Source organism: Astatotilapia calliptera, chromosome 15 (assembly GCF_900246225.1).
Source record: "Astatotilapia calliptera chromosome 15, fAstCal1.2, whole genome shotgun sequence".
NCBI classification, from domain to species: Eukaryota; Metazoa; Chordata; class Actinopteri; order Cichliformes; family Cichlidae; genus Astatotilapia; species Astatotilapia calliptera.
Genome location: NC_039316.1, coordinates 28,129,150 through 28,155,146, shown reverse-complemented (window position 1 = coordinate 28,155,146; position 25,997 = coordinate 28,129,150). Strand labels below are relative to the sequence as shown.

The 25,997-nt window shown below is 40.3% G+C and overlaps 1 protein-coding gene across 2 annotated transcripts; it reads right to left on the bottom strand.

The window, feature by feature from the left end:
• Positions 1 to 409: 409 nt before the first annotated feature.
• slc5a6a (solute carrier family 5 member 6a) lies at positions 410 to 23,629 on the bottom strand. 2 transcript variants are annotated; one of them, XM_026194805.1, is made up of 18 exons: positions 23,455 to 23,629; positions 15,496 to 15,597; positions 13,775 to 14,017; positions 13,451 to 13,672; positions 12,767 to 12,832; positions 11,702 to 11,753; positions 11,534 to 11,601; positions 11,139 to 11,293; positions 10,684 to 10,824; positions 10,448 to 10,577; positions 10,264 to 10,352; positions 7,140 to 7,252; positions 6,357 to 6,424; positions 6,014 to 6,100; positions 5,629 to 5,798; positions 5,341 to 5,444; positions 3,438 to 3,559; positions 410 to 3,352 (listed from the first exon to the last, which is right to left on the bottom strand). In XM_026194805.1, exons 3-18 carry the CDS (start codon positions 13,898 to 13,900, stop codon positions 3,143 to 3,145), a joined length of 1,923 nt encoding a protein of 640 aa, XP_026050590.1. In that variant the 5' UTR covers positions 13,901 to 14,017; positions 15,496 to 15,597; positions 23,455 to 23,629; the 3' UTR covers positions 410 to 3,142. The 2 variants fall into 2 exon arrangements, with proteins under 2 accessions (XP_026050590.1, XP_026050589.1); XM_026194804.1 differs by lacking the exon at positions 23,455 to 23,629 and adding an exon at positions 22,670 to 23,271.
• Positions 23,630 to 25,997: the final 2,368 nt, after the last annotated feature.

The following is a 25,997-nucleotide window of genomic DNA, read 5'->3' as shown; positions in this document are numbered from 1 at the left end:
CCACTCCTGGACAGATGTTTGAGTACAGACTGCAATATGGTAGAATCCTGCTAAATTCATGAAGAATACATTGAGTTGGAAAAAAACAAAACTTTATCACAAATGAAGGCACAGCCAAAGCAGAGGAGTTATGTGGGCTCCAGTGCTTATGGAGGTTCTCTCTTTTTTGGAATACACAAGAGGAAGAATTCTTGTTGGTGGGAAAACAAATGTAATAAATATTGTTCCAAACAATATTTATTGTTTCAGGAAATTACTAAGTGCCATTGCCGTTTCACTGGAAAAAGGCCAGAGAGGAGCGCGCATCGACATTTTCAGTTTTAAACTCAATCTCCAGAACTACAAACGCTGCCTCCAACCCGTTTCACGTGGCTTGATAGCTGCAGGCTCACATTTCAAGTAGCAGAACTACTGACTTCTTGTGCTTTATTAGACATGTTAGTATTTATTATAATCACAGTGCTGCACCCTGTCCAGGCCTAGAAATGACACATTTAACAGCATTAATAATAATAATAATAATAATAATACAGCACACCAACACTTGAACTTTGATCCCTCACATCATAAAGGGCGTTTATTACTCCAGGCACACACTTCAAGTAATTTCAGGTATGAAGGAGGATTTGATACTACGCAATCATAAAGAAACTATACGTCATCAAGTAGTTCTACAATTATAGGAACCATTAAAAAAGTTTTAAATTGTTGCGAATCTGGCAGAATTTGGGAAGCAGTGCACACAAACACATGCAGAAACACACACACCAACAACAAACAGCGTGACAAACATCATTTGTTCCCATAAAACAAACCAACATGTATTTTACATCCCACTTCTGCCGAACATTCACAAAAACCTTTTTATGGTTCTTGCATATAGAATTCCACATTTCACGTCAAGAAATGTGGATAGGCTTTGTGTGAAATTACAAAAATATACAAACATGACCTCAAATACATGTTCTGGTAAAAAACAACAACAAACAAAACGGAAAACAAATCAGAAAGAATGAATTCATATTCTATATGCTTTGGATAAATCGAGGTATTCAAGTCTCGGGATGATGGTACAAACATGCTGGTTCTGTAAACGGACAGCTGCTTACAAGGGGCCAGAGTTCCATCAGACAGGAGTTACGGTGGTCTTGAGTCTCTAACCTTTGTCTAATCATTTGTTGGACTAACTCCAGGATTTTCTAAGGCAACCAAGACATCCAAGTCTTAGTTCTGGACTACTGAAATGGGATGTGGGTAAACAGTGTAGACATGCTTCAAGTGAACTCTCTGGAAACATGCCAGACTACTTTGGCCGAGCAAACATGGCAAATAAATGAACTTGTGTCCATTTGGAAGAGCACAGACGGTACTGACTGAGAATCATTGGACACGCAAAGACATCTAACACCAGGACATGACTTCAAACACTTAAATGATGATGGCCAAGAATTCTGGGATTCCAAAAAGTTTCATCGATAATGAAAATATTCAACTATACACAATATTACTCATGTTAATCACACACTGTCAACGACAGCAACCTGAATTTAAAAGAATGGGCACTTAAAAGAAGCTCGACACAATGTTCTAAGCAGCGACCCCATCAGTTTTAAATACATTACGTTACTCTCTTGTGGTCCATGATGGCTTTGGAGCGATACTGCCATCAGATGGGGGCAGAGGTGAATCTATAAGCAACTGTGAGAACTGTCCACAGTTCCTGTAATGGACTACACTGAGCTACTTGTGCTTAAACATGCAAAGCTCATGGAAACACAGCTAACAGGAGTTCAGCTAAAACATTCGCTCAGTGAGGCACTTTAGCAGGACTCCAACAGATCCTGACAGATAAACCTGGATATGTGCAATCACACTCACCGGAAAACTACACAAAATGAAACCAAACCAAGTTACCATCATAGCAGCTCAGCAGGATACGAAATAGTCTGTCGTTTTTTTGTTAGCTCTGCAACAAACTGACAACATGTCCAGGGTGTGCTCTGCCTCTAGCCCTATGGCAACTAGGCTCCAGTCCCTCCACAGTAATTGGAGAAAATGGATGGATAACTGTGAGGTGTTCTGCTAGAGGTGTGCGTGTTTGTGTTTTTCTTCACGCATCACACAAGCTTTCCAGTCTTTTGTCAGTTGGTTGCTGGCATCAAATTCAAAACATTAAAATTTTTAAATTTAAAGTCTTCTCTGGACAAGATTAAAGTTCATATTAAAACTGTGGAAAAAAAACTGAACTACTGTTTATATTTATCAGCATCTCTTCAAGCAGCTCATCAGAAAAGGATGCTGGGAGTGTTTGTGCAGCAGAGCACAACGACTACTTACTACAATTAGTATTCAGTGCATTTACTGACTGGGATTTTAAACTGGAACATAAAAGTAGTGCTAAATGTGTGAAGGTTATGGATGATATTGGGCTCTTTTAAATACGCTGAGCAGGTTATATTGTCCCAGTGTAGGAACACTGGAGTAAAGTTAAGGATTTACTGAGCTCCATCCAATTTCACTGCCAGCTGGAGACTCCCTCTCTGCCCTCATCAGAGTTCGCAGCTCTACTTTAACGGACTTATATTTAGACATCTACATTAGCAGCTAGAAGGTGACTATTCAAACAGAGGTCCTGTTAAGACACTACACTATCATAGAAGCACAAACCTGTCATGCCCTCTGTTAAAGTTCAGTCTGTTTTACTTTTATTATTTTCTCTTGTACATGTTCTAGAATTTGTGCTTCCAGCATCTCTATAAAAATAACACATTTTATATTAAGTATCTGTTAACTAGCTGATTCTGTTTTTTGTCGAGCACAAACATGAAAGCCGCCCAGTCTGTTACTTCAGACTGAACCTGTGGGGACATGTCTAAAAAGCCTGTTACAAATGGAGAATAACCGGTGGAGTTCTGCTGATGCCTGTGCTTCCAAAGCTCAGTTCCAGCCTGGCAGAAGCTCATTTGAAGTTGTTTAAGAAAAATAATTGTGAGTAGCAACACTCAAATTTAGTGCCACAGAATCATTGCTGATTTTTTTTTTTTTTTTTTTAATCTGTTGCACTTCTCACCAAGAGAGAGAGACTGCACAGAGTAGCAATTGGTCTGAAAGTGTATTTGTGCATCAAAAAAGAAAAAGAGGATCACAAGGCTGTCTCCTGAACCGTGTGAACCGTGTGAGCCGTCAGCCGGCACGAGGGCCAAGCCCTCGAATCCTCCGAGTCGTCCTCCTCCGTCTGTGCTCTGTCGCTCTCCATCTCCTTCTCCTCTGTGACAGTGTCTTCTTTGGAATAAGCTTCTCCGTTGCGGTCCTTTTGGGCCATTTGATAAGGCTGTGTCTTGCTTTGTGTGGGCTGGCCAACAAGGGTAAACACACTATTGAAAGCACAAATACTGAAAGACGAACAAAAGTGGAAACAAGTGGAAATATGAGGTTACCTTCTGAGCCAGAGGAGTGATACAGCAAAGCTTTTCTCTGTAGCGGTCGGGCAGAAAAAAGAGCAGCGTGCCCAGGACGGGGTACACTGTGCCCGGGGTCAGCTCCTTCTCTTTCATAGGCCCTAGTATGATGACAGTAACAGGGTGATATGTGCAGAAGAGGCTGACTGGACCTTATCAGAAGAAATCACACAGTTTCTGTAACCCATAAACAATGTTGGGGAGTAATGGAATAAATGTACTGGTGTTAGGTATTTAAAATACAAAATATGAGTAACTCCATTACAGTTACCATTTAAAAAGGTGGTATTCAGAATACAGTTACTTTGCTGAAATAAAGGGATTACACGGCTGTATTTTCCTGTTTCATATGTTCGACTATGCCCTCTCTATTTTTGGTTTCCACGGCCCAAACAAAACATGCATTAAGAGGCTCTAATGCCTGTGTCTCAATCTCGTGGCCCATGTCACCCCTACTTGCGGCATATTACTTGAAATATTTTAAAGAATTATTCACAAAAATGATTTAATATGAAGGCAATAGAAGCTGCATTCTTTAGGGCTATCTAAAGAATGGGCAGTGTAGTCCGTGCTGCAGGGAGAATGGACTGCCATACTCGTTATGTGTTTGTGAGCGCGAGGAGGGAGAAAAAGGAGAGTCGAAAAGTACGAGTTGTCATCGACCAGAAGCGGGAGATGGAAGTATGCAAATATAATAATAACCACTGCAGCCAAAAAGAGTGCCTGACGAGCCCAGTTGTAAGTAAGCTATCCGGTTGTTCAGTCTGACGTCACTAGCAGTGTCTGGGTCTAAACGCCGCTGCAGGTCCATATATCAAACGATCACTATGGCATTACTGAGAGTTGAAAAACCGTCTAAAGTCTTTCATCCTTAATAAAATGATCAGCGTTCTGCTCTACCAGGTGTAACAATTGAGTTTAACATCCAGGCATCCATGAAAACGGAATTTATGACATTTAACGGAGTTAGAAGTTAGCAGGGAGTTAGCTCGCTAGCTTCTATCTAAATACAATATAGCATGTCCTGACTGCGGGGTTTTGGAAACAAATTAAAACGTACAGCTCTGTTATCACTTCCAGCATAAATGAAGACAGAAAACTAAACAGCAGTGACGTTTGTAGGGTTACTGAAGTTGGGCTAGCTGCTATATAATGATGTGCTACGTGACCGCTAGCGACACAGCTATGTTAGCATAATATAAACAAGCTAACTTTTTTCCACTCGATAAAAGTTAACGTGAGTGTTCTCGGTGGTCAGGAACAAATGTAATCGCATGGCAGGATGCTGTAAAAGGACCAAACTTCAGCCAGGAGAACAACTGAGATAATCCATCCACAATACGAGGTCAGTCATTCATATACTGCTGCATGGGCTGGGCTGTAGTTACATCCTAAGGTTTTAAAAACTGAGCTTAAATAAATGATTAGCGGTAATAAAAGCCGAGGGAGGTCAACAGTGATCACTGACTGTTTTAGGAGCTTTTTGAGATCAAATAGAAGAAAATACATAACATTAAGCATGTTAACAACACAAAAGCCATATTAAACGCAGACTACTTTATCCCAAAGTCCCAAAGTTAATGTTAAATTATTAATTAGTACTGGTCAAAATCAGTTTTTGGTTTAAATATAATGACGCAGAATAATAATTTATGATTAGAGTTGTAACACAAAAGTGGCTAATGCTAAAGTTTTCCTAGCTAGTCATATCCTGTAAATGGAGCCAATTCTCTAACATTAATGGCAGAGTCATTATATTGGCCAAGTTGGCTGGGGAATCAAGGTGTCCACTGGGTTAGTGGAAAAGAGGAAAGAAACAATAAGGTTATATAACAGACGATGTAAACCATTTGTGACACAGACTACAGCTACATGTGTATACCTGTTAGCAGGCTAACTATCAGTCCCACCACCACCACAGTGGCTGAGTTATGAGCGCTGTACCACATGTAGGACAATGAGTAGAGTGCCTTCACACCAGCTGACCTGAGAGAGGGAATAAAGAGACACACAAAAAAACAACAGTTTAAATGACCTCCCTCTTGCTGGCCCTACTGTCCATGCTGACTGATATTTATAACATCAAACTTTGGTCATCTGTACAATCAACCAGCACTCAACACTACTAAACCATATTTAAAGTGGTTTATCTTGAGATGAAATGTGTTACCCTGACTTGGCTGTGGTGTTCATGACAGTGGTAGTTATGTTATCAAACAGTGGCAGAGCAGTGGCGTTGAGTGCAGGTGCTGGCGTGGGAACAGACATGCGCATCACAAAGCTCCCGATGCCAATCCAGAAAGCCATGACAAGGCCCGATACCAACCCAACCACTGCACCCTGACAGGAGGACAGAAGCAGTGTCAATTTATGTGTGACCACAAAAATAACAACAAAAGCCGTTTCAAACACTGACTTATTAGTAGTCTTTTCAAGCAACCAAAAGAAGTCCAGACACTTTTCTTTCCAAGCTCCTTAGACTACGATGACCTGGATGACTGAGAACCTTCACAGACACTGAATTATTAGTAGCCCCAAGTTAAAACAGGACTCACAATGGGGTTTGCCCAGGGGAAGAACATTCCCAAACAGAAGAGTCCCAGCAGGGGTCCGCCAACCATGCCAAAGATACTGAAAGCTGCCTGAGGACACACAAGAAGAACTAATTAAAAACAAACAAACAAACTGTAGGTCAAATCACAATAATGAATACTAAATACTTAGTGTCTCTGTGTTGTTGCTTTTAATATTCTGCAGAAAGTTGACAACTGTCTTGTATGAATAGTCTTTTTTTTTTTTTTTTAAACCAGTGCCATGATTACCACCATTCACTTTCCAAAACTTCTCAATTCACTTAAATGTAATAAAGCATTTTCAAACTTTTTGATGAACAGTTACCTGCAGCATAGATCCCATTATAGAAGCAATGTAGGCCATAGCCAGACACACCAGACCATAACCCAGGGCTGTGGAGCAGATGAAAAACAAGCACACAGTGGTTACACCTCCAACTTCAAGTATTTAGAACCACAAGTAAAAAGCAAAGCATGGACTGTATGGCATCTTTACTCTGGTAAAGACACACACACATACTTATGTGAATTGCTAGATCAGACTTCAGATTGCTGCAGACTGAGTCTGTTCTCTGCTATGATTTTTATTGTTTGATAGCACAATTCTGGCTATGAGCACAGCAGCTTTGTCTAGAACAGGGAAAGACTTGATACTCGTTTTAGACCGTGAATGAGGGCCTACACCAAACCCCAGTTAAGAATAAATAAGGATTTCTTGACCTAGATACCCTACTCTAAAAATATGGAGTAGAATACGCCGACATTAAGATAATAAAACAACACCAGTACACTCAAGTAAAATGAAAACATCTACTACTAATACCAGAATAAAAGCATTTGGCTCAGAAGGTAGTGGGGGGGTCAGACCTGATGTGTCCACGGGAGTGTCAATGTTAGATAAAAGCACTTGAATGAACGAGGCTTGCAGTAGAGTAGAAAAGGGCTATATTCGCTCGAATCCATTAAGCATGCAAGTAAAATGTGAATTATTCTTTACCCCAAACAAAAACACAATCCCAGATTAAAGTCACACAACAGTACTTGAACTCCAACATAACTGCATGTTTAGAGCAAAGATGAGAAAACAAAACTCCACTACTTGTCTCACCGAGTCCTTTGGACAGCAGCGTGGCCTTGCTTTCAGTCATATTTGGAAAATGAGGTTTAATCAGGTCCTCCATAGTTACCGTTGCTAAGGAATTGAAGGCTGACGAAATAGTGCTAGAAGAAGAAAACAAACAATCAAACAAACAAACCGGTTTAAGTGAAAGTTAAGGGTGGCTTAAACACATCTGCACTGCACAAGCCTCCAGGAACCAGAACGCCATCATCTCATACGCCTGACTTTTACAGTGAGATCTATTCAGGTGAGAGTTGCTGATACTCATTTTTTTGGGCTGCACATCAAAGTAAAGCTGATAACTATGCATGTAAAAGTGTTAACATGGACTCAATATGTTTTTATATACTAGATTTTATTGTTTAATAACCAACTTAAAAGGGTAATGACATGCCTTGTGATTGAGTGCTACAAGTACAACACACACACACACACACACACACACACACACACACACACACACACACACACACACACACACACACACACACACACACACACACACACACAATGAATAACAGCTGCTTGACATTTTGATAAAGCAGCATAGCCTTTGCCAGCCTGACTTGTTATTGCCAAAACTCGTAATTTAAAAAAAAAAAAAAAAAAAAAAGTACTGGGTTCAGCCCGAGGGTTACAGTGGGGCAAAAAAGTATTTAGTCAGCCACCGATTGTGCAAGTTCCCCCACTTAAAATGATGACAGAGGTCAGTAATTTGCACCAGAGGTACACTTCAACTGTGAGAGACAGAATGTGAAAAAAAAATCCATGAATTCACATGGTAGGATTTGTAAAGAATTTATTCGTAAATCAGGGTGGAAAATAAGTATTTGGTCACCTCAAACAAGGAAAATCTCTGGCCCTCACAGACCTGTAACGTCTTCTGTAAGAAGCTTTTCTGTCCCCCACTCGTTACCTGTATGAATGGCACCTGTTTGAACTCATCATCTGTATAAAAGACACCTGTCCACAGCCTCAAACAGTCAGACTCCAAACTCCGCCATGGCCAAGACCAAAGAGCTTTCGAAGGACACCAGGAAAAGTATTGTAGACATGCACCAGACTGGGAAGAGTGAATCTACAATAGGCAAGCAGCTTGGTGTGAAAAAAATCAACTGTGGGAGCAATCATCAGAAAATGGAAGACATAAAAGACCACTGATAATCTCCCTCGATGTGGGGCTCCACGCAAGATCTGATCCCGTGGGGTCAAAATGATCATGAGAACGGTGAGCAAAGATCCCAGAACCACATGGGGGGACCTGGTGAATGACCTGCAGAGAGCTGGGACCAAAGTAACAAAGGTCACCATCAGTAACACACTACAACGGCAGGGAATCAAATCCCGCAGTGCCAGACGTGTTCCGCTGCTGAAGCCAGTGCATGTCCAGGCCCGTCTGAAGTTTGCCAGAGAGCACATGGATGATACAGCAGAGGATTGGGAGAATGTCATGTGGTCAGATGAAACCAAAGTAGAACTTTTTGGTATAAACTCAACTCGTCGTGTTTGGAGGAAGAAGAATACTGAGTTGCATCCCAAGAACACCATACCTACTGTGTAGCATGGGGGTGGAAACATCATGCTATGGGGCTGTTTTTCTGCCAAGGGGACAGGACGACTGATCCGTGTTAAGGACAGAATGAATGGGGCCATGTATCGTGAGATTTTGGCCAAAACCTCCTTCCATCAGTGAGAACTTTGAAGATGAAACGAGGCTGGGTCTTCCAACATGACAATGATCCAAAACACACCGCCCGGGCAACAAAGGAGTGGCTCCGTAAGAAGCATTTGAAAGTCCTGGAGTGGCCTAGCCAGTCTCCAGACCTCAACCCCATAGAAAATCTGTGGCGGGAGTTGAAAGTCCGTGTTGCTCGGCGACAGCCCCAAAACATCACTGCTCTCGAGAAGATCTGCATGGAGGAATGGGCCAAAATACCAGCTACTGTGTGTGCAAACCTGGTAAAGACCTATAGTAAACGTTTGACCTCTGTAACATAACCTTTGTTGGCAATAACAAAGTATTGAGTTGTATTTTTGTTATTGACCAAATACTTATTTTCCACCCTGATTTACGAATAAATTCTTTACAAATCCTACCATGTGGATTCATGGATTTTTTTTTCACATTCTGTCTCTCACAGTTGAAGTGTACCTCTGGTGCAAATTACTGACCTCTGTCATCATTTTAAGTGGGGGAACTTGCACAGTCGGTGGCTGACTAAATACTTTTTTGCCCCACTGTATAAATAACATGAATAAGTTAAAACACCATTTGTAGTTCTGCCTGGGTGGTAAGGTAGTAACCAGCTATAAAAGCTGATACAGGAAGGATTGCGACCAAGTTTTCAGCGGTCATCTACTTTTAAGTTTGCAGAACACTTTTTAAAAACACAATTTAAGACTTAAAAAAAAAAAATACATTTATACCATTTTCACAGCAGAATGCCACAAAAATCTAGCCCTGTATGCAGTGTCATCAGTGCCACGAATAAATAGACGAATCCAAGAAACACAACCTCTATTTAAAGTGCTCTGAAAAACTTCCAGGAAACAACTGTTAATAATGACACCAGTGCAATTAATAACATAGTGAACTGCAGTCAATATACCTTTGTACATCATATATAGTTAATCTCAAGGATCACACTATTCTAGTAGTTTAGCCAACTAGAATTTCCACAGACACATGATTTTGCTATGGATGTTAGCAAGTAAGATTAGGTTAGCCAGCTTGCTGTACTATGGCCATTCTGCACCCATCTGGTAGTGGTTAATCTCGATTTTTGTGAGTAGTCTCATGAACATAGTCAAAAAGGCTACCAAATTAGTTTGAATAAACATCTGGTAAACACCAGGGACAGATAGCTGAAGTTCTGATTTAATCCCAGAAACCAAACAATCTCTCCATGAATCAAATGTCCTGTTATATATTCTGTTAGCTTAATTGCTAAAGTGAATACAACATGGATTCACACAACATGTGATGTACTCTGTAACCTATGATTTTTAACATTAAGAGATAATAGATGACAATACCTTAAATCAGTCATAACACAGAGTGTGTAAGGGTGTGTGAATCCCGACCATCAGTCGTGGTTCTTGGGTTAATCACCTGAGTGCTCCACTGAAGAGGCAGGCCACAAACAGCCCCGGAAGCCCAGGCAGATCTCTGAACACATCCATCACAAAGTACAGCACCATCTAAAAAAAAAAAAAAAAAAAAAAGAAACTTAACATTAGATCTAAAACATTAATAATAATTTACTGATACTTTTAAAGATGAAATAAGAGCTCACCTGATCATTAGTCGTGACATAACCCTTATCCAGAGGGCTGTCTTCTCCATAGCGAGCAAACATGACCAGACCCATGAGACATCCTAAACACAGGACAACCTGCTGGCATGGAAAGACTACGTAGCAGGACCTGGAAAGGCACGATGGGTGACAAACAGATGGTTATCAATAGGGTTTAGTGGTTTTTAAACAGAAGGCGTTAGCAAAGCTTTTTCTGACAACTTCATGTTACTCACATGACAGCTTCTTTCTCTGTGCGGGAACTGAGGTATCTCTGGACCTGGGCTTGGTTCACACCGTACAGAGCCAACATCAGGAAGACCCCCCCAACACCAAGTGTCCAGAAGGTGTGGCGCTCCAGAGGGTTGGGGTTCAGGCTACAAAGGTAGAGAGTGAAAGAGCTCCTTTGCAAGAAGTAGTTCCAAAATATGTAAAGGCAGTACTTTTGGCAGATTGGTGAACCTCTGAGAAACTCTGCCTCTCTAAGAAGCTCTTTTTATACCCGATCATGCGATTATTGACTCCAGCTCATTCTTTTTTGTCTTTCTATGTTCCGCTGTAAATAAAATATGGACTTGTGACATTTGCGAATCAGTGAATTCCATTTTTACCTCCTGTTTTCTACCTGGTGTCATTGAGTGAAGCAGAACTCCTTTAATTTAGTTGCCTTTCAAATATGCAAACTACTTACTCTAGTCCAGAAATACGGCTACCGTTGATGGCTTTCCTCCAGACCTCTGCTATTCCTCCTGCCTGACTAGTCCCCACCACGATGACTGCCAGTTGGCCCGCAAACATGACCACCGTCTGGAACACGTCGGTCCACATCACTGCTTTCAGCCCCCCCTGGGAGACAGGAACAGTAGCAGATTAACATCGGACCATAATGTTCATCATTACAAGTAATCTCATCTGAACTTCCTAAGTTTGCCTAAGCTTTTTCCAGTGTTTTTCACTCCTTTGCTTAGTAAGGATTTGTTCTTATGAAATATATAAGCTGCAGCTGGAGAAAATCTTTTAAAAGACTTGTTTTGTCAAAATGACAAACTGATAAATGTGTCTTAAGATTGGTGAATTTAGACTTACCAAAGCAGTATACAGAGTGCACACCAATCCCATAGCCAGCACTGCCCCCCATAGGTCAAATCCTGTCACTGCATTTGAACAGAACGAAAACATTGAACACTGCAACAGGTTGTCCAACCTTCTAGGTGTGACCTAACATGAAAAATGAAGTAATGGCCCATGCATTACCTGCATTAAGAGCTAGTGCTGGAGCATATAAGACTACTCCCATATAAATGACCTGCAGAGGAAGAAACCAACAATATAGAAGAGTAAGGCTCCCAGAAAAAGAACACAGTTCAGAGGTCATATTTTGGAGTTCACTGATAAAGCTCTTTTAAATACACTGTACAGGGCAGGCTTATCAGCCTGGGTCATCTTTTAAAAGATAAACGATATGGTCTTACACTCTAAAGGTCTGTACATGATCTGAAGAAAAGACAAAGAAAACTATTCTTCATGTATGCTGTTCTTATGCGTTTTGTTTATTTGGAAAAATTGTTGGGGAAAAAAACGATTGGAAAAGTAAAGTATCAAGGTGTTGCAATGAGCCAGTCAAATTCACAAATCAATATCTAATATTACGCCGCCTAGAGAGTGAGCTGCCTCGGTGGAGGTTTGAACTCTTGGAGTGGTTCTTGTTTATTTTGGTCCGCTTTTCATTTATTGTTTTACTAACAAATTCCATTATCAGAGATCTATTCTTGAATTTTGTTAGATTATACAAAGTTAGGAAAACAATGTTTTATGTGGAGCCTGATGTTGCCGTACACAGAGACTAATGATTATCTCACAGTACAGCGAGCACTGGTGTCACAACCACAACACCTTTACTCTAACGCATCCCCAGACTCAACTAACTCACCATGGGTCTGTTGGGAGTTTTTAGAATTTTTATTTCTTTTTTCCTTATTAATTGTTGGCACAAGCTACCGGTGTTAAATAGCACATAAAGTTGAACTGTGAAGCCCAGTGTTAACTGATTGTGCTGTGTGATCCAGTGCAGTGGGTGGGTAAAGATTTTGCATTGCATCTGGAAATTCTCATGATGATGTGACTAAAAACAGCTCAAAGCAATAAGACTGATTTAAAGACAACTGTAATACCGGTTTACTAGTTACTGTAGATATATAAATGTAGAATAATCTGCAATATATGATCTCTGTTTCAGATGATTTAAGCTTTCACTGGGTATCTATTGCACATTAAAACATCACTTATTCATAAGGATTCACAAATAAACCATAAAAATACCATCTGAAAGATGAAGGTCGCAGTCCCACATATGCGAACAGTCTTGTTAAATCGCAGTTCCAGATACTGTCGAAGAAAGAATGTAAAAGAAAAAAAAAAGAAAAAAAAAAAAGAGCAAAATCAAAAATCTAACCACATATCATCTCAGAGACAGCCTGTAATATGCATTCAGCACATTAGATGTTTACTGAGGATCAGAAATGGTTGTTTAAGTTCTGATCTTCGGCTTAGACATCAGTCATTTGTCCAGTTAATTTGTAGTGAAGCACCAGAAGTGAGTGGAGTTTAGATAAAGAGAGACGTAGATTCTTGAGGCAAGGACATTTGTTTCTCTGATGTGAATGTGTCAGGGGTAACACAGATAAGACAGATAAGAATGTTAAGCTCTGAGATCATACTTGAGAAAGGCAAAAATAGAAAAAAAAAGTGTGCTGAGAGAGTGCAAAACTGAAAAATGCAGAGGAAAAAAAAAGATTACAATTAATAATCATTTTAGAAAACAGAGACCAAGTCAGGTCAAACTACAAGTGCCTGATGGTTGTTCATTGTCTTGTTTACGGTGTGTGTGAGAGATAAGAGATTAACCCAAGGAAACTTACGACAATGACAAAGCAAAAACAAGACAACACAAACAGTAAAGGCCAGATACAGGTGTGTAATCATGTTAACTGTTCTTGTGAATACCTCGTAAGCACTGGACAGTCGCAGTCTGTAAAAGACTGGTATGAATACATGAGCTGGAATGAGAAGACCCAGGAAATAGGAGCATCCCAGAAACCAGTACTCTGTCCCAAATGTGTACACCTCAGATGGAGCACCCAGGATGGCCACAGCTGACTGAAACGTGGCCAGCAGGGAGAGGGACACAGGCAGGCAGCTCATCGAGCGGTCAGCCATCAGGAACTCCTGTGGCAAACAGCACAGGCGTCACAAATCTTTATTAACATTTAAAAAGGAAAATTGACTTTGTACTCTTTCAATAAAAAAAAAATAAAAAAAAAATCATACTTGTGTTGTGCGCTGGCGTCCCCCAGAGAAGGCATAAAAGAGGCCAATGCCAGCTGAGGCCACCAGCAGCAAGGCAAAAATGACATAGTCCACCGTGGTGAAGTGCATCTGCACCACCTCCCCCATGATGAGCACAGACGTGGAGGGGCTGAGAGAGTGAAGGCCTTTGGAAGCACAGCCTCTGAGAGGCTGAGATGACAATGTCAGAGAGAACACCTCACCCAAAGGGAGACCTGCTGAGAGCTGGAGAAAACAAGAGGAAGTAGGAAAGGATGTAAAGTTATTTATCCAACTTGAAACCTGGAGGAAGCATGGGCAGCAGCTCAGAAATATACTGAGGCAGCAGAGGCATCGAGATGTTGTATGCAAAAATAACAAATCTGAAGGGACAGTTTTTGTGAGTTTGGTAACAAAGAGTTGGGGTTTGAACAGAAACAGGAGTGCGTGGTTTGTAAAAATTTTGCAAAAACCGTGTATACAGATGTTTCGCTTTGGTGCGACTAACAAATCTCCAGACAAGACTCCAGCATTACTGCCAGCTCTAACACTCATCCATGCTGATACAGAGATGATCCACTGCCTATAATTACCATTCAAATTTCCAGATGCTCTGCTGTCTGGTGCTTTTACATTTTTATTTTTTATTTATTTATTATTTATTATTTATTATTATTATTATTATTTATTTTATTTTTTTACAAACAAACTTTTTGGAGAATCTGGTCTGGAAAGTTTCCATTAAGACACAGTTCAGGTTAGTCATTCAATAACTAGTTGCTCTTGCTAGTGAAAGGATACTGTCTCATCTAGTGTGTAATACTTATTCCACTGAGTCCCCACACTCTCCCTCACTCAAAGTTGTTATTAGCTTTCTGGAATTTAAAGGATTGAAATTCATTAACATTTCTTCAGTTTTCTTTGAATCATAATCTTCTGCACAGAAGCCTGAGTAGGGCCGGCTTTGGGCTTGCTGGAATTTCTTATGAGATCTCCTCACATATCTCTCAAGCACTTCTCCAGAAACATTTTGGCCTCTCCGTCGAGGGTGTGCATCAACCATAAATAAAAAAAAGATGGATGTAAGACCACACTCACTGGCAACTAATTAATCACAAGTTATTCACCAATGAGCATATCGTTAGCTTCATAGCATAATTGCCTAAGTCATTTGACTTAGTCAAATGACTTAGGCAATTATGCTATGAAGCTAACGATATGGTACCTCAATATGCTCCTTTATGACACTAAGAAATAGCAAAATTTATAAAATGCACCTAATATTTTATTCAACAGGAGCAGAAATGTGTGACTGAGCCCATGATAAACTCAACAGTGAGATATTTACAGAGGTCAGGACAGAGGCCCATTTTCCCATAAATCCATTTGCATCAACAGTAATCATCTCCTGGTGCCCACTAAGAACAGCAGGTTTTAGGCAATTGTGCTTTGGTTTAACTTTTCAGATCTGGAAGTTATATAGCTATCTTTTTATACCATCTATGATGCAAATAAATGCCTGATATATACTCATTATGACAGTTTAACCTGCTGAGTTACATATGACACGAGTGGTTTCTATTCGTCTGCTAAGATTTAATATCTATGCATCATGATGTAACCGTTTCTGTGTCAGTCTTAATGCAATTCTTAGGTATCAAAAAAAAAACCCAAACAAACAAATACCACAAACAAAATTATGGGAAAAGAAGAAATGACTGTACCTATTGAGACTGAGCTGCTGCAGGCTGACAGACACTCAACACCCTCACTTAAGGTTTACTGGAGGACGTATCCTGCCTTGTCACAGCAGTCAAACATGAGAACTGTGAAGACAGAGGAGAAACTCTGTATGTTTTTAAAAAAGCAGCCCCTGTGAAGCAAGTAAGACAAATGATCTCGCACAATATTATTACAAAGGATTCAATATATAAGGATTAATTTCACCAAATAAAATCCAACATGTTATTATGCTTTAACAAGACACACAATCGTGTTCCCTGTACTTTGTTTAATGCTGAAAAAAATGATTCTCCCATTGTTCCTCCCCCTGCATTTTCACTCCATGCAGCGCTCAACTGAAAATATTCCTCCCTCTCCTCTACATATTAAACCAGCTTTTCTTTCTTGCTGTTGCTTTCTCACAGCGTGTTGAGCTGCACTATCCCACACTTCTTATGACAAGAAAAAGCTGAAGGGCAGCTGATTGCAAAAAGGTCGGGCTAAGAACACAGAGCAAAGAGCGAGACTTTGTCAGTCTCAATTACTTAGTTTAACCATGAGGTCCTGCTGTGTGGAAACATCAGTTTTTGTTTGTGTCTAATGTGTCACCCAACAGCTGATCAAAGGTTAACTGTCTGATCAGATAGTAAAGAATGTGTGAGAGCAACTTACTAAAAGAAAAAAAAAAAAAAAAAAAAAAGGAGAAGAAAAAGTGGTGCTTTAGGAAACTGCCAGCATTGTTGACACCGACTGCTTTTCAAGGATTATGAGATTTCCATCTGGAATGTCACTGTCTGCCTTTACACAAATACCACTTTCACATGGACACCTGCTCAGCTGCTCTTCAGAAAGCTACTTGATACATCTTCATATGTTGGCAGCAGTAAATGGCACCTGAAGTTCAAATGTTTCAAATGACAAGTAGTGAAAGATCTAGATGGGGCTACTGAGTTTTTCATGGCTGGAGCGCTTGTTTGTTTCCATTCTAGCAACTTTTAAAAGACAAGCTCGGGAAGGATTAGCAGGAGTGACACTAGATGTGTGAGAATGTCTTTAAAGATCAAGTCAAGTCAAGTGGCTTTATTGTCATTCCAACCATGTGCAGTGGTACAGTACACAATGAAAATAAACAACATTCCTCCAAGACTGTGGTGTTACATATGACATAACAGACAATCAACACAGGTTTATATAAAGTGCAATGTGCAAAAATTGCAAACAAAACAAAGACAGTGCAGACACATAAGTGCAATAGAAATGTGCAAAAGACTGAGCATTGTGCAGAAAGCATCTTGGTGTATGAAGGTGTGTGTGTGTGTCAGTCCAGTCTCTCTCTCACTCACTCACTCACTCACTCACTCACACTCACACGTCTGTGTAATAGTCTCAGCTGGTTTGATCAAACACTGGCCAATAAAACATGTTCTTAAATCCCACTTATATCCCAGTGGCTCATTATGTCTAATATACACAGCTGTGACAGGTTGGGAACAGAAGCAGCTGCCAGTGTTTCATTCAAAAGGCCTCATAACGCAGAGCAGAGTTACAGTGCTGCTGTTTAATGTCACAACACAAAATGGGTCACTTTTATATCAGTGTTGCCCACATGCAGGCCACCCAAGAATATTTTTTTTTTTTTATTTCTTCATCTGCTCAGGACAGTAACATGATTAGCTCACTATTGCGCTCTTGTTTTTAAGTAGCTTGTAAACAGCTACCTTTGTTCTTCTGTTTCCCTATGGGAAGGCTGGACAGGTTTCTATTGTGCTTGTTATTCCATTGTCTCCAATCTCTCACACTGCAGTCAAACTCCAACTCTACTGTCTGGCACAACAGCTGGTGACAGCAGCCCTTGCTCTGCTCTGGAGATCTGCTGCAAGCTTGAGGGCAACTCTGAGCAAATGAAGAACTGATAAAGCTATACTGTTCCTCAGCAATCTGCACAGCAAGAAAGAAAGCTGCAGTCATGATATCACAGAAAGCAAATATTGCTTATATGCTCATCTCAGCTGCACAGCTCTTCTGATTGCAAGAGGCAAAACGAGGGCAACAACCTTGTTGACGGCTTGTTCAAATCAGTGAATGAGGGGTTTCAAGAAGGCTCAGTATAACGAGGATCATTTTGAACTGGAATCATGCAAAGCTACTCACCAAAGGTACAAGTATAAAAACAGAGCAGAATAACTCATGACAGCAATAAAGATCTGTCGTAACAGTTCATCCTGGTTTGCAAATTCAAATGCCCACCAGGCAGTTAGTAGATGCAGTTTTAAAAGGTTTTAAGTAGTGATTCTATTGATACAGTAGAAACGATATTTTATATGAGATAGAGAGATAGATAGATAGATCTCTCTCTACCTCTTTTCCATATGGGACATGAGCAGGGGCTATCCAAATGTCTCACATCAGAGTACCCGAATCCACATGAAATGACCTTTACGGCACAGATTTAGTGCTTGCTATCAACTGAGCTTACAATGTGCAAAATACCAGGCTTTTCCCATACATGATCCAATCCAGTTTTATTTTGCATGACAAAGCATAACACAAAAATACCAAATGGCAAAACACTAAAACAATAAAAACAAAAACTACAAGGTAGTAACCAGTGCTGTCATTCTGAGTTAGAAGCCAAAGAGTGAAAATGAGTTTTAAGAGTGAGGCACTCCAACATGGGCAGGAAGATGGTTATAAAGTTTAAAGGCTACACCTGAAAAAGCCTGGTCAGCTTGTTTGTTTTTTTGTTTTTTTAAATCAAGCTTTTGGGAATTACCAGGGGCTGCTGGTCTATGGACCTCTGCAACCTCAAGGGGATGTACAGAGTCAACAGCTCAGAAATGCAAGTTGTAACTGAGCCTTTAAAAGTTTTAAAACCAAATGAAATCTTAAAATGGACCCTAAAAAAATGAAGAGCCAGTGGCAGGAGGCCAGGATGTGGGAAATGACTGAGGCATGTGAGTGAAGCATTGGTACGGCCCATGCAAAGTGGTTCAAGCAAGTTGTGATAAAAGCATGAATAAGATATTCAAAAAACTGTAAAAGATAAGACATATTTGATCTTGAATAAAAATGATAAAAAAAACCCTGAATGATAAAAAAACAAAAACAAAACAGCTTTAAGAACAGCTAATCTGCTGATTTAGTTTAAAAATCACATTTAAGTTTGACAAACAGTAGCCAAGGTTAGTTACTCCGGGGTTGTTATTCAGCCACAGTAGGCCCAAATCCAAGAGAGGAGCAGCACAGCTATCACTAGGTCTGAATACAGACCTAGTGGGAGAAGAAATCAGAGGGAGAAGACGAAGAGAAAAGACAATGGAGAGTCACCAAAGGAAACCAGGAAGGAATCTCTGTGATAAACACCAGCTGAACCACCGCAAAGCCTAAATTACACAGTAATGTGCAAAGTTTAAAGCCACCCCTCAGGTCTTTATATTAGGCTCTTCTTTGAATGTTGGCGGTCTTTTGTTCTGTATATTGTCGAGATGATCCCACACAGCTTCAACTCAATTTTCAGCATTTCTCCAGTCCTTAAGTCATGTCTTTAGGATATGACTATCAGATGCTGTGGATAGTTTTTCTAGGCCTGGTGCTACTTTTATCCTCAGCTCTCTCTCCATTTTTTCTTTTTTTGGGCTGAGATTACCAAATTTTGGACTAATAGTTTTTCAGAATCGTCTTATTGGTCCAAGACGCTCATCTGTTATCTGTGGGATTTTTCAACCAAAGAAATTGGAATAAATTATGTCCTTTTGTAGCAGACTGCTAATAAAAAGCCGAAAGATACTATCTAAAATTGGTTCTTTGCCAATGCTGGTTCATTCTTTGAGCGGTTTGAAAATGACTGAAAAAGCAGCCAATGTCCAAAGAAAAAGCTCGAAAGACCGAAGAATTATTGTCCACACCAGTGCTTAAAAAAAATGAAAATACAAGAAGGTCTAGGTCCTTGGAAGTAAAATATAAAGAAATGAGGGCTGGTTCAAGAGTTTTGCACAGTACTGTACTTTTCCTGTCCGTGAGTTCACTAGAAATTGATGACTACACTTGTGCACACTTTTTGAGTTACGCAAGTTCTGCGTGGACAACCATTTGCATGTCCATCTGCAATTATGCTGTGTGGGTCTCAGAACGTTCACTTTATGTGGCCTCTAACCGGACACTTGACAGCAACCCCACATGCTACTCCAGTCTGAATAGTGTACAGTTAATGGCTTGCTCAATAGGAAGGAAGACTCATGGCAAGAAATTTACTTCTGCACCAGTTGGCTAACGCCTATTTCACCTACTTACTTCAAAATGGGAAAATTCCTTTATATGGTGTACACTGTTTCAGTGAACTTATCTCGCAAACTTATTTATTTAGCCATGCTTTAGGGACTAGTAAAGCGCTTTATAAATACAGGCCATTTACAGACCATGCTCTGTGTGCCTGTGCGTTTTCAGCGGTGGCTGTGCCATCTTACGCAAAACACCACAACGAGGTCATGGAGGTCGTGGTTGCCTAGCAACAATGGGACAACGATTGTACATTACGTGAGGTAGTCTAAGCAGAGCTGGTGGCATCATCCTTGTGTAGTGTGTGAATTGTAGAGAAAAAAAAAGGAAACCTGCTTTTTGGTGGTGCGAGGAAGGGTGAGCCTGGGAAGGTTTGCATCTGTACAGGAGCAACGCCTGAATAGGGCCAATGCTTTGTACAATCCGTTTAAAAGCAACCCACGCGCTTTCATTCTCCTCATCAGACAGAGTTCAACACAAACATTCCTCTTAAAGCAACTTAGGTTTCACAGGATATTAAGAATAGGGACTACAGGGCAAATGGGAAGAATACTACCAATGTCCTATTATCCTTTGTAGTGTAATTCACTAGCTGGGCCCACGTCCTCATTTTAGGATTGACAGTGTTTTAGTAGGTAAAGGTGAATGCTTGGACATGAATTGAGCTGCGGTTTGGGGAAGGCCTCGAAGGGGACTGGCAACGGCTCCCGGGCCTGGCAAATCCAAATCTACTAAATAGAAGTGAAGAAGTTAAAGAATTGAGAACAAGGACAGAGGAAGGGTGGGGTACGTAAACGAGAATCAACAGTTTGCAGAACTGGGGGGAACCTATATAGATGGCAACTGGAAGGAGCGTGTTTGGAGGCGTGGTCCCGCTCCTGAAATTCAGATACATAATCTCCAATAGAAAAATCTGACTGATTGTTCATCCAACAGATTTTTTTTTTTTTTTTTAAATTTGATTTCAGGCAATTCCAAGGACAGTCTGACCAAACTCAGTGCAACTTGTCCTTTCCAAGTGACTTTCTAAATTTATACTTATCTGGACAGTGAGGACCATTTCAGTGAAGAGAAAACACCGATTTCCATTTCCTGACATGTTCCAAGACCTCTGCCCCTATTAAATGAAATGCTGGAGGTGGTGAAACCAGCATCAAGACACCAGCATACAAAAGATCAACATTTATTAAATCGGACACAGGACAAAAAGGACGAACTGTGGAGCAGAAATGGGTTGCAAAGTGGCTTGTATAGGAGTAGCAACTGCGGACAGGCTAAATAAGATTTGGGTATGTTAGTTTTAATCATCAGATTGGTGGGGCTTTCTTTGTAGTATCATTGGGTTTTTACAATCTACAATCTTACAATATAAAGTACCTTGAGGCAACTGTTGTTGTGATTTGACGCAATATAAATTTGAAATTGAAAATTCAGTGAACGCAAAGGGAGCAACTCGAGGTTAAGTATATTGCCCAAGTCACCATCCAAATCACCATTGCTGTTAGTGATCAAACCTAGTTTGAGTGTGTCACTTGATATAAAAGTCAGTTGTAAAAGTGGCACAAAGGTCACAGGATTCCTCAACTTAATAAGAAAAATGACTCGTGGATAAAAATGGCGTGTTCTGGTAAATATATTTAACTTCTTTTGTCTACTGGACCATGAGTTATATGAGGTTATGACAATAAGAAATTAGGTAATCCACAACTACTGTATATACTGACCATTAAAAAAAATACATCACTTTCAGAGACACTGTACATGTTCAAGCTCCATGTTTACACACAGGCACAACTGGTCTACTGTCATCATCTCTGGAATTTGTGCAGCCACAGTCTCCAGCTGAGTTTGTATCTCAGTTACCCTAAAAGCCCAATAATGTGAGTAATCATTAAACCTTGAGCCACAGCCTGATCTGCTCTGTAAAAGAATCACCACGAGCACAGATATCAAGGTAAGAGGGGGTGGGCGGAGACTGGAGACAGTGGATTTGTTTTTTTATAAGCAACAAAGATAAAGTGCATAGTGCAATGCAGAACAGATAAGCTGAGAAAACCGGACCCTTAGATTGGACGACACTTTAAATGTGGCAGCAAAAGAAGAATGTCCTTAAATAAATACGTTACAAATGAACTTTATTTATACAGCGTCAAATCACAACGGTTGTCACACATCCATTACCCTAGACCCAACAAAAATGCAGAGTTATCAAATTCCAGTTCAGGGATCTCTTGTAATGTAATATTTTATGATGTTGTAGTTGACTTATAAAAATTGTGATTAAGAGACAGGCTCCGTTAACACAATTATTCGCCGTACTTATCTCTGAGTACCTGAGAGCGGACAATTTTCAGAATACGTTAATAGTGACGTGAACGTCACAGGGTAATTAAGCCACCGTAAGCAGTACATTGAGTGGAATTGCTGGTTGCTGTATTGTTATGCTAAGTGTGAAACATAAAAACACACGTAAAACCTTCCACTTAATGCTGCTCCCAGCAGAGTAAGGAACATTAACCTGGAAACGCAAACACGGACACATTAGCAGGCTACAGACTCCCCACGCGCTTATTCATTCCAGCTGCCTGCCACACAGCTAGCCAAATCGGCTCACCTTTGCTACGTAGCTGCAGTTCTGTTTTCAGGATAGCTATAAGAGACATTACTTAACCCTAAAGAAGCACGAGCAGACGAAGCCAGGTAAATATTGATCAGTGCGCCCACATGGTCTTGTTTCCCAGTCACCCTGACCTAAACTTCACATTGGTACCGCGTGCACCAACGTGAAACTAATCTGATAGCCGGCTCTGTCAGAGCCCTCGGCGACAGCTAAACAAGCGAATACCAGTCCCCCTTGATAATATTTCCTCTTGAGTGAATTTATTAGCTCAGCATGCTTACCTGTGGACGAGTCTTCGCTGGCAACCTGCTCTAATTGCAACACATCACTGGGTTGAAGCCACTTCATGAGTAGGACCTCCCATTATCCTTGACACTAGATGCCTTCACGTGCTCCCCGTAAACTAAAATTAAACCTAACCACCTCCATATATTTCATTGGGTTTAAATTACTGCCGGGTATCTACTAAATATGTTACACAAGTAGTTTCATAAAATTGAAATACTCCATCATGTCAACTTTGTACTTAACGGTACTTAAATACAAGATCCTGCTAATTTGTTGACGCCGCTCTTATAAAGATCTTTGGCAGTGGCAACTTTATTTAAACCACTGAGACACAACCCAAAGAATTCTTTAATAATGTGAAGAATAAATCAGAATGCTAATGAATGGTTTGCAATTATTTGAAATACGTTCACAGCCCATTCTTTCCCTTTCCCAAATCCAATACAACTAGTCTTTCTAAAATCTGTGAAGGGAATAGATTGCTCTGGCACTCTAGAAATCTTTAAATATTAGACTATGATTTGAGAGCTCTAGTTTTCCACCTGGAATGAATTGAGGCAACAGAACATGGGAGCACTGTAACTGTTGCAGTCATTTCGGGCATGATGACGATGTTTGTCGTGATGCCAGTGAGCAGCCGCAACAGTACCGGGGAACCGGGGCACGTCATCATCGCTGGTAATTGATCACCATGGCAATGGCAGCTGATTGATTTTGCCGACTCATTGACATATCCCTCGTTCACCCCACAGAGCACACGCACACGGTTGTATCCTACCTGTCTTTTTCCATATCCAAAGCTAGTATGAAGACATTTTCTCAGTATTCATACCCCCGATGACACACGCTCGCTCCGAGTTCAGACAATGCATTATTGACATTCATCAAAACGGACCCCATGACATCCTTCACTGCTCCCAGTGCGCATTGGTAAATACGCAGCTGCACACATCTCTGTCCCCTCTTCCGGCTGGTGACTCATGCGCCTCACTGAATTAACGGTGGCACTACAGAGGAGGGATGATACTGTAGAAAGTCAGGGTACATAACATCAACTGATTGCTTTATTCCCTTGGCTTCAAACACAGGCACGAAAAGATAAACTTAGCACAAAAATTTAAAAGCAAGGAAATTTGTGTTTGGTTCATTATGTTTTAGCCTGTTTATTTCCTCTTAAATGGTGCCCCACATGTAAGGAAAACACATTTGTAGGTTGCTCCCATGCAAAAGTAGCCAAGTCTTTTCTGCCAATGCCAAACAGCTTATTCTGATATTGACTCTTGTTCTGAGCTTCGGGTATCCCAGGTGATGACAATCAGGTTAGCCGAGCTGGCAACACCTGTGAACATGGACCCTGCTACAGGGTCAGTGTCTGCTACAGGGTCAGTGTCTGCTCCAAGAATACCACATCTGACTGACCTGGATAGGGACTGTACCATAGGAAAACTTAAAGCTGGTGTTCTGCAAAACAAAGTTGCAGGGTTATTAGGAGTGAGCCAGTACATTCGACAAACTGCTGTTGCTCTGGTGTCGGCAACATAACAATGCTGACCTCAATCCCACTGAACACATGTGAGATCAGCTTGAGTGTGCTGTTCATGTCAGTGTGACCTACACAATCAGTAGCAGATGAAGCTGTTTTTCATTGGCAGAGAAGATTTGGCAAGTTTGTCACAGGTGCAACCCACAAATGTAATTTTTCTTACATATGTGGCAGCATTTAAGGAGAAATAAACAACTTTAAACAGTATGCGATTTATTACCAGGAACATTTCTGCCACTTTCTAATAGTGCTGTAACTAACTTTAAGAATACATTTCACCCACTGTTATCATCATGTCTTGTACCAACACAGAGCACAGCAGCTACCTGGGAGAGTTCTACCAAGAACTACTCCAAGAAAAGTCGATTATGTTCTTAATAATTTTACCTCTTCTCTATGTATGACTCTGGATACTGTAGCTCCTGTGAAAAAGACAGCCTCAAATCAGAAGTACTTGACTCCCTAGTATAACTCTCAAATGCATACCTAAAGCAGATAACTCGTAAGCTGGAGAGGAAATGGTGTATCACAAATTTAGAAGATTATCATTTAGCCTGGAGAAATAGTTTGCTGCTTTATAAAAAAAAAAGCCCTTCATAAAGCTAGAAGTTCTTACTATTCATCATCACCCAGGTTTCTCCTCAGCACTGTAGCCAGGCTCACAAAAAGTCAGAACACTGTTGAGCCACCCATTCCTTTAAAGTTAACTAGTAATGATTTCATGAACTTCTTCACAAATAAAAATTGAACCATTAGAGAAAAAATACTCATTATCTCACAGATGTAACATTATGTACAGCTACTTTCAATACCATTGATATTCATTTACTCTTTTTCTCCAATTGATCTTTCTGAGTTAACTTCAGTAATTACTTCTTCCAAACTGTCAACGTGTCTTTTAGACCCCATTCCTCTGTTTACATTATACATGGTTCCCTTAGGCAGTATCATCAGAAGGTATAGCAGACATTTTCACTGCTATGCAGATGACACCCAACTTTATTTATGTATGAATCCAGACAACACACACCAGTTAGTTAAACTGCAGGGATGTCTTAAAGACATAAAGACCTGGGGGAACTCTAACTTTCTGCTTCTAAATTCAGATAAAAATGAGGTTATTGTACTAACATATTGTACTTTGCCCTAAAGTTCCTAGAAATACGGTATCTAAACAGATACTTATGGTGCCTTGAGGCGACTGTTGTTGTGATTTGGTGCTGTATAAATAAAACTGAATTGAAACACTGTTACAACAAAGGAATAATTGGTTTTTTCCTTGTTGTAAATTTTCCTTATTGTGTTAAGCTTATTTTTTTTCTTTTATTCAAATTGCTCAGATTTGACCTGAATGCATTTATATAAACCCCCAAAAATATAAAAATTCATCTCAGACCATGAGTTTGCACAAATGATGGTCAAGCTGTCTAGAAAAACTACTATATCTGGAGAAATTGCAATATGATTGTAGCTAATGATGGTTTACAGTATGCTGGCTTTAAAAGGTGAAGGTATACGACGGTATAAGTTTATGAAGACACTGAAAAGTGGAAAGGCAGTTAGTCCAGATGACATATCTGGACTAACTGGGGTGGTTGAGCCTCTAAATTGTTCGCCACTTGTTAGAAAACACTGCAAAAAAAATGTTCCTCCTCAGACACCTTTTCAGTTTCGTCACACAAAAACTTGTCTTTTTCTTTTCCCTTGTGTGGTGCAAGCTTCTGTTTAACGTTTAACGTGTGCGTTAAACACCTCAACAAACATCACACGAACAGTCA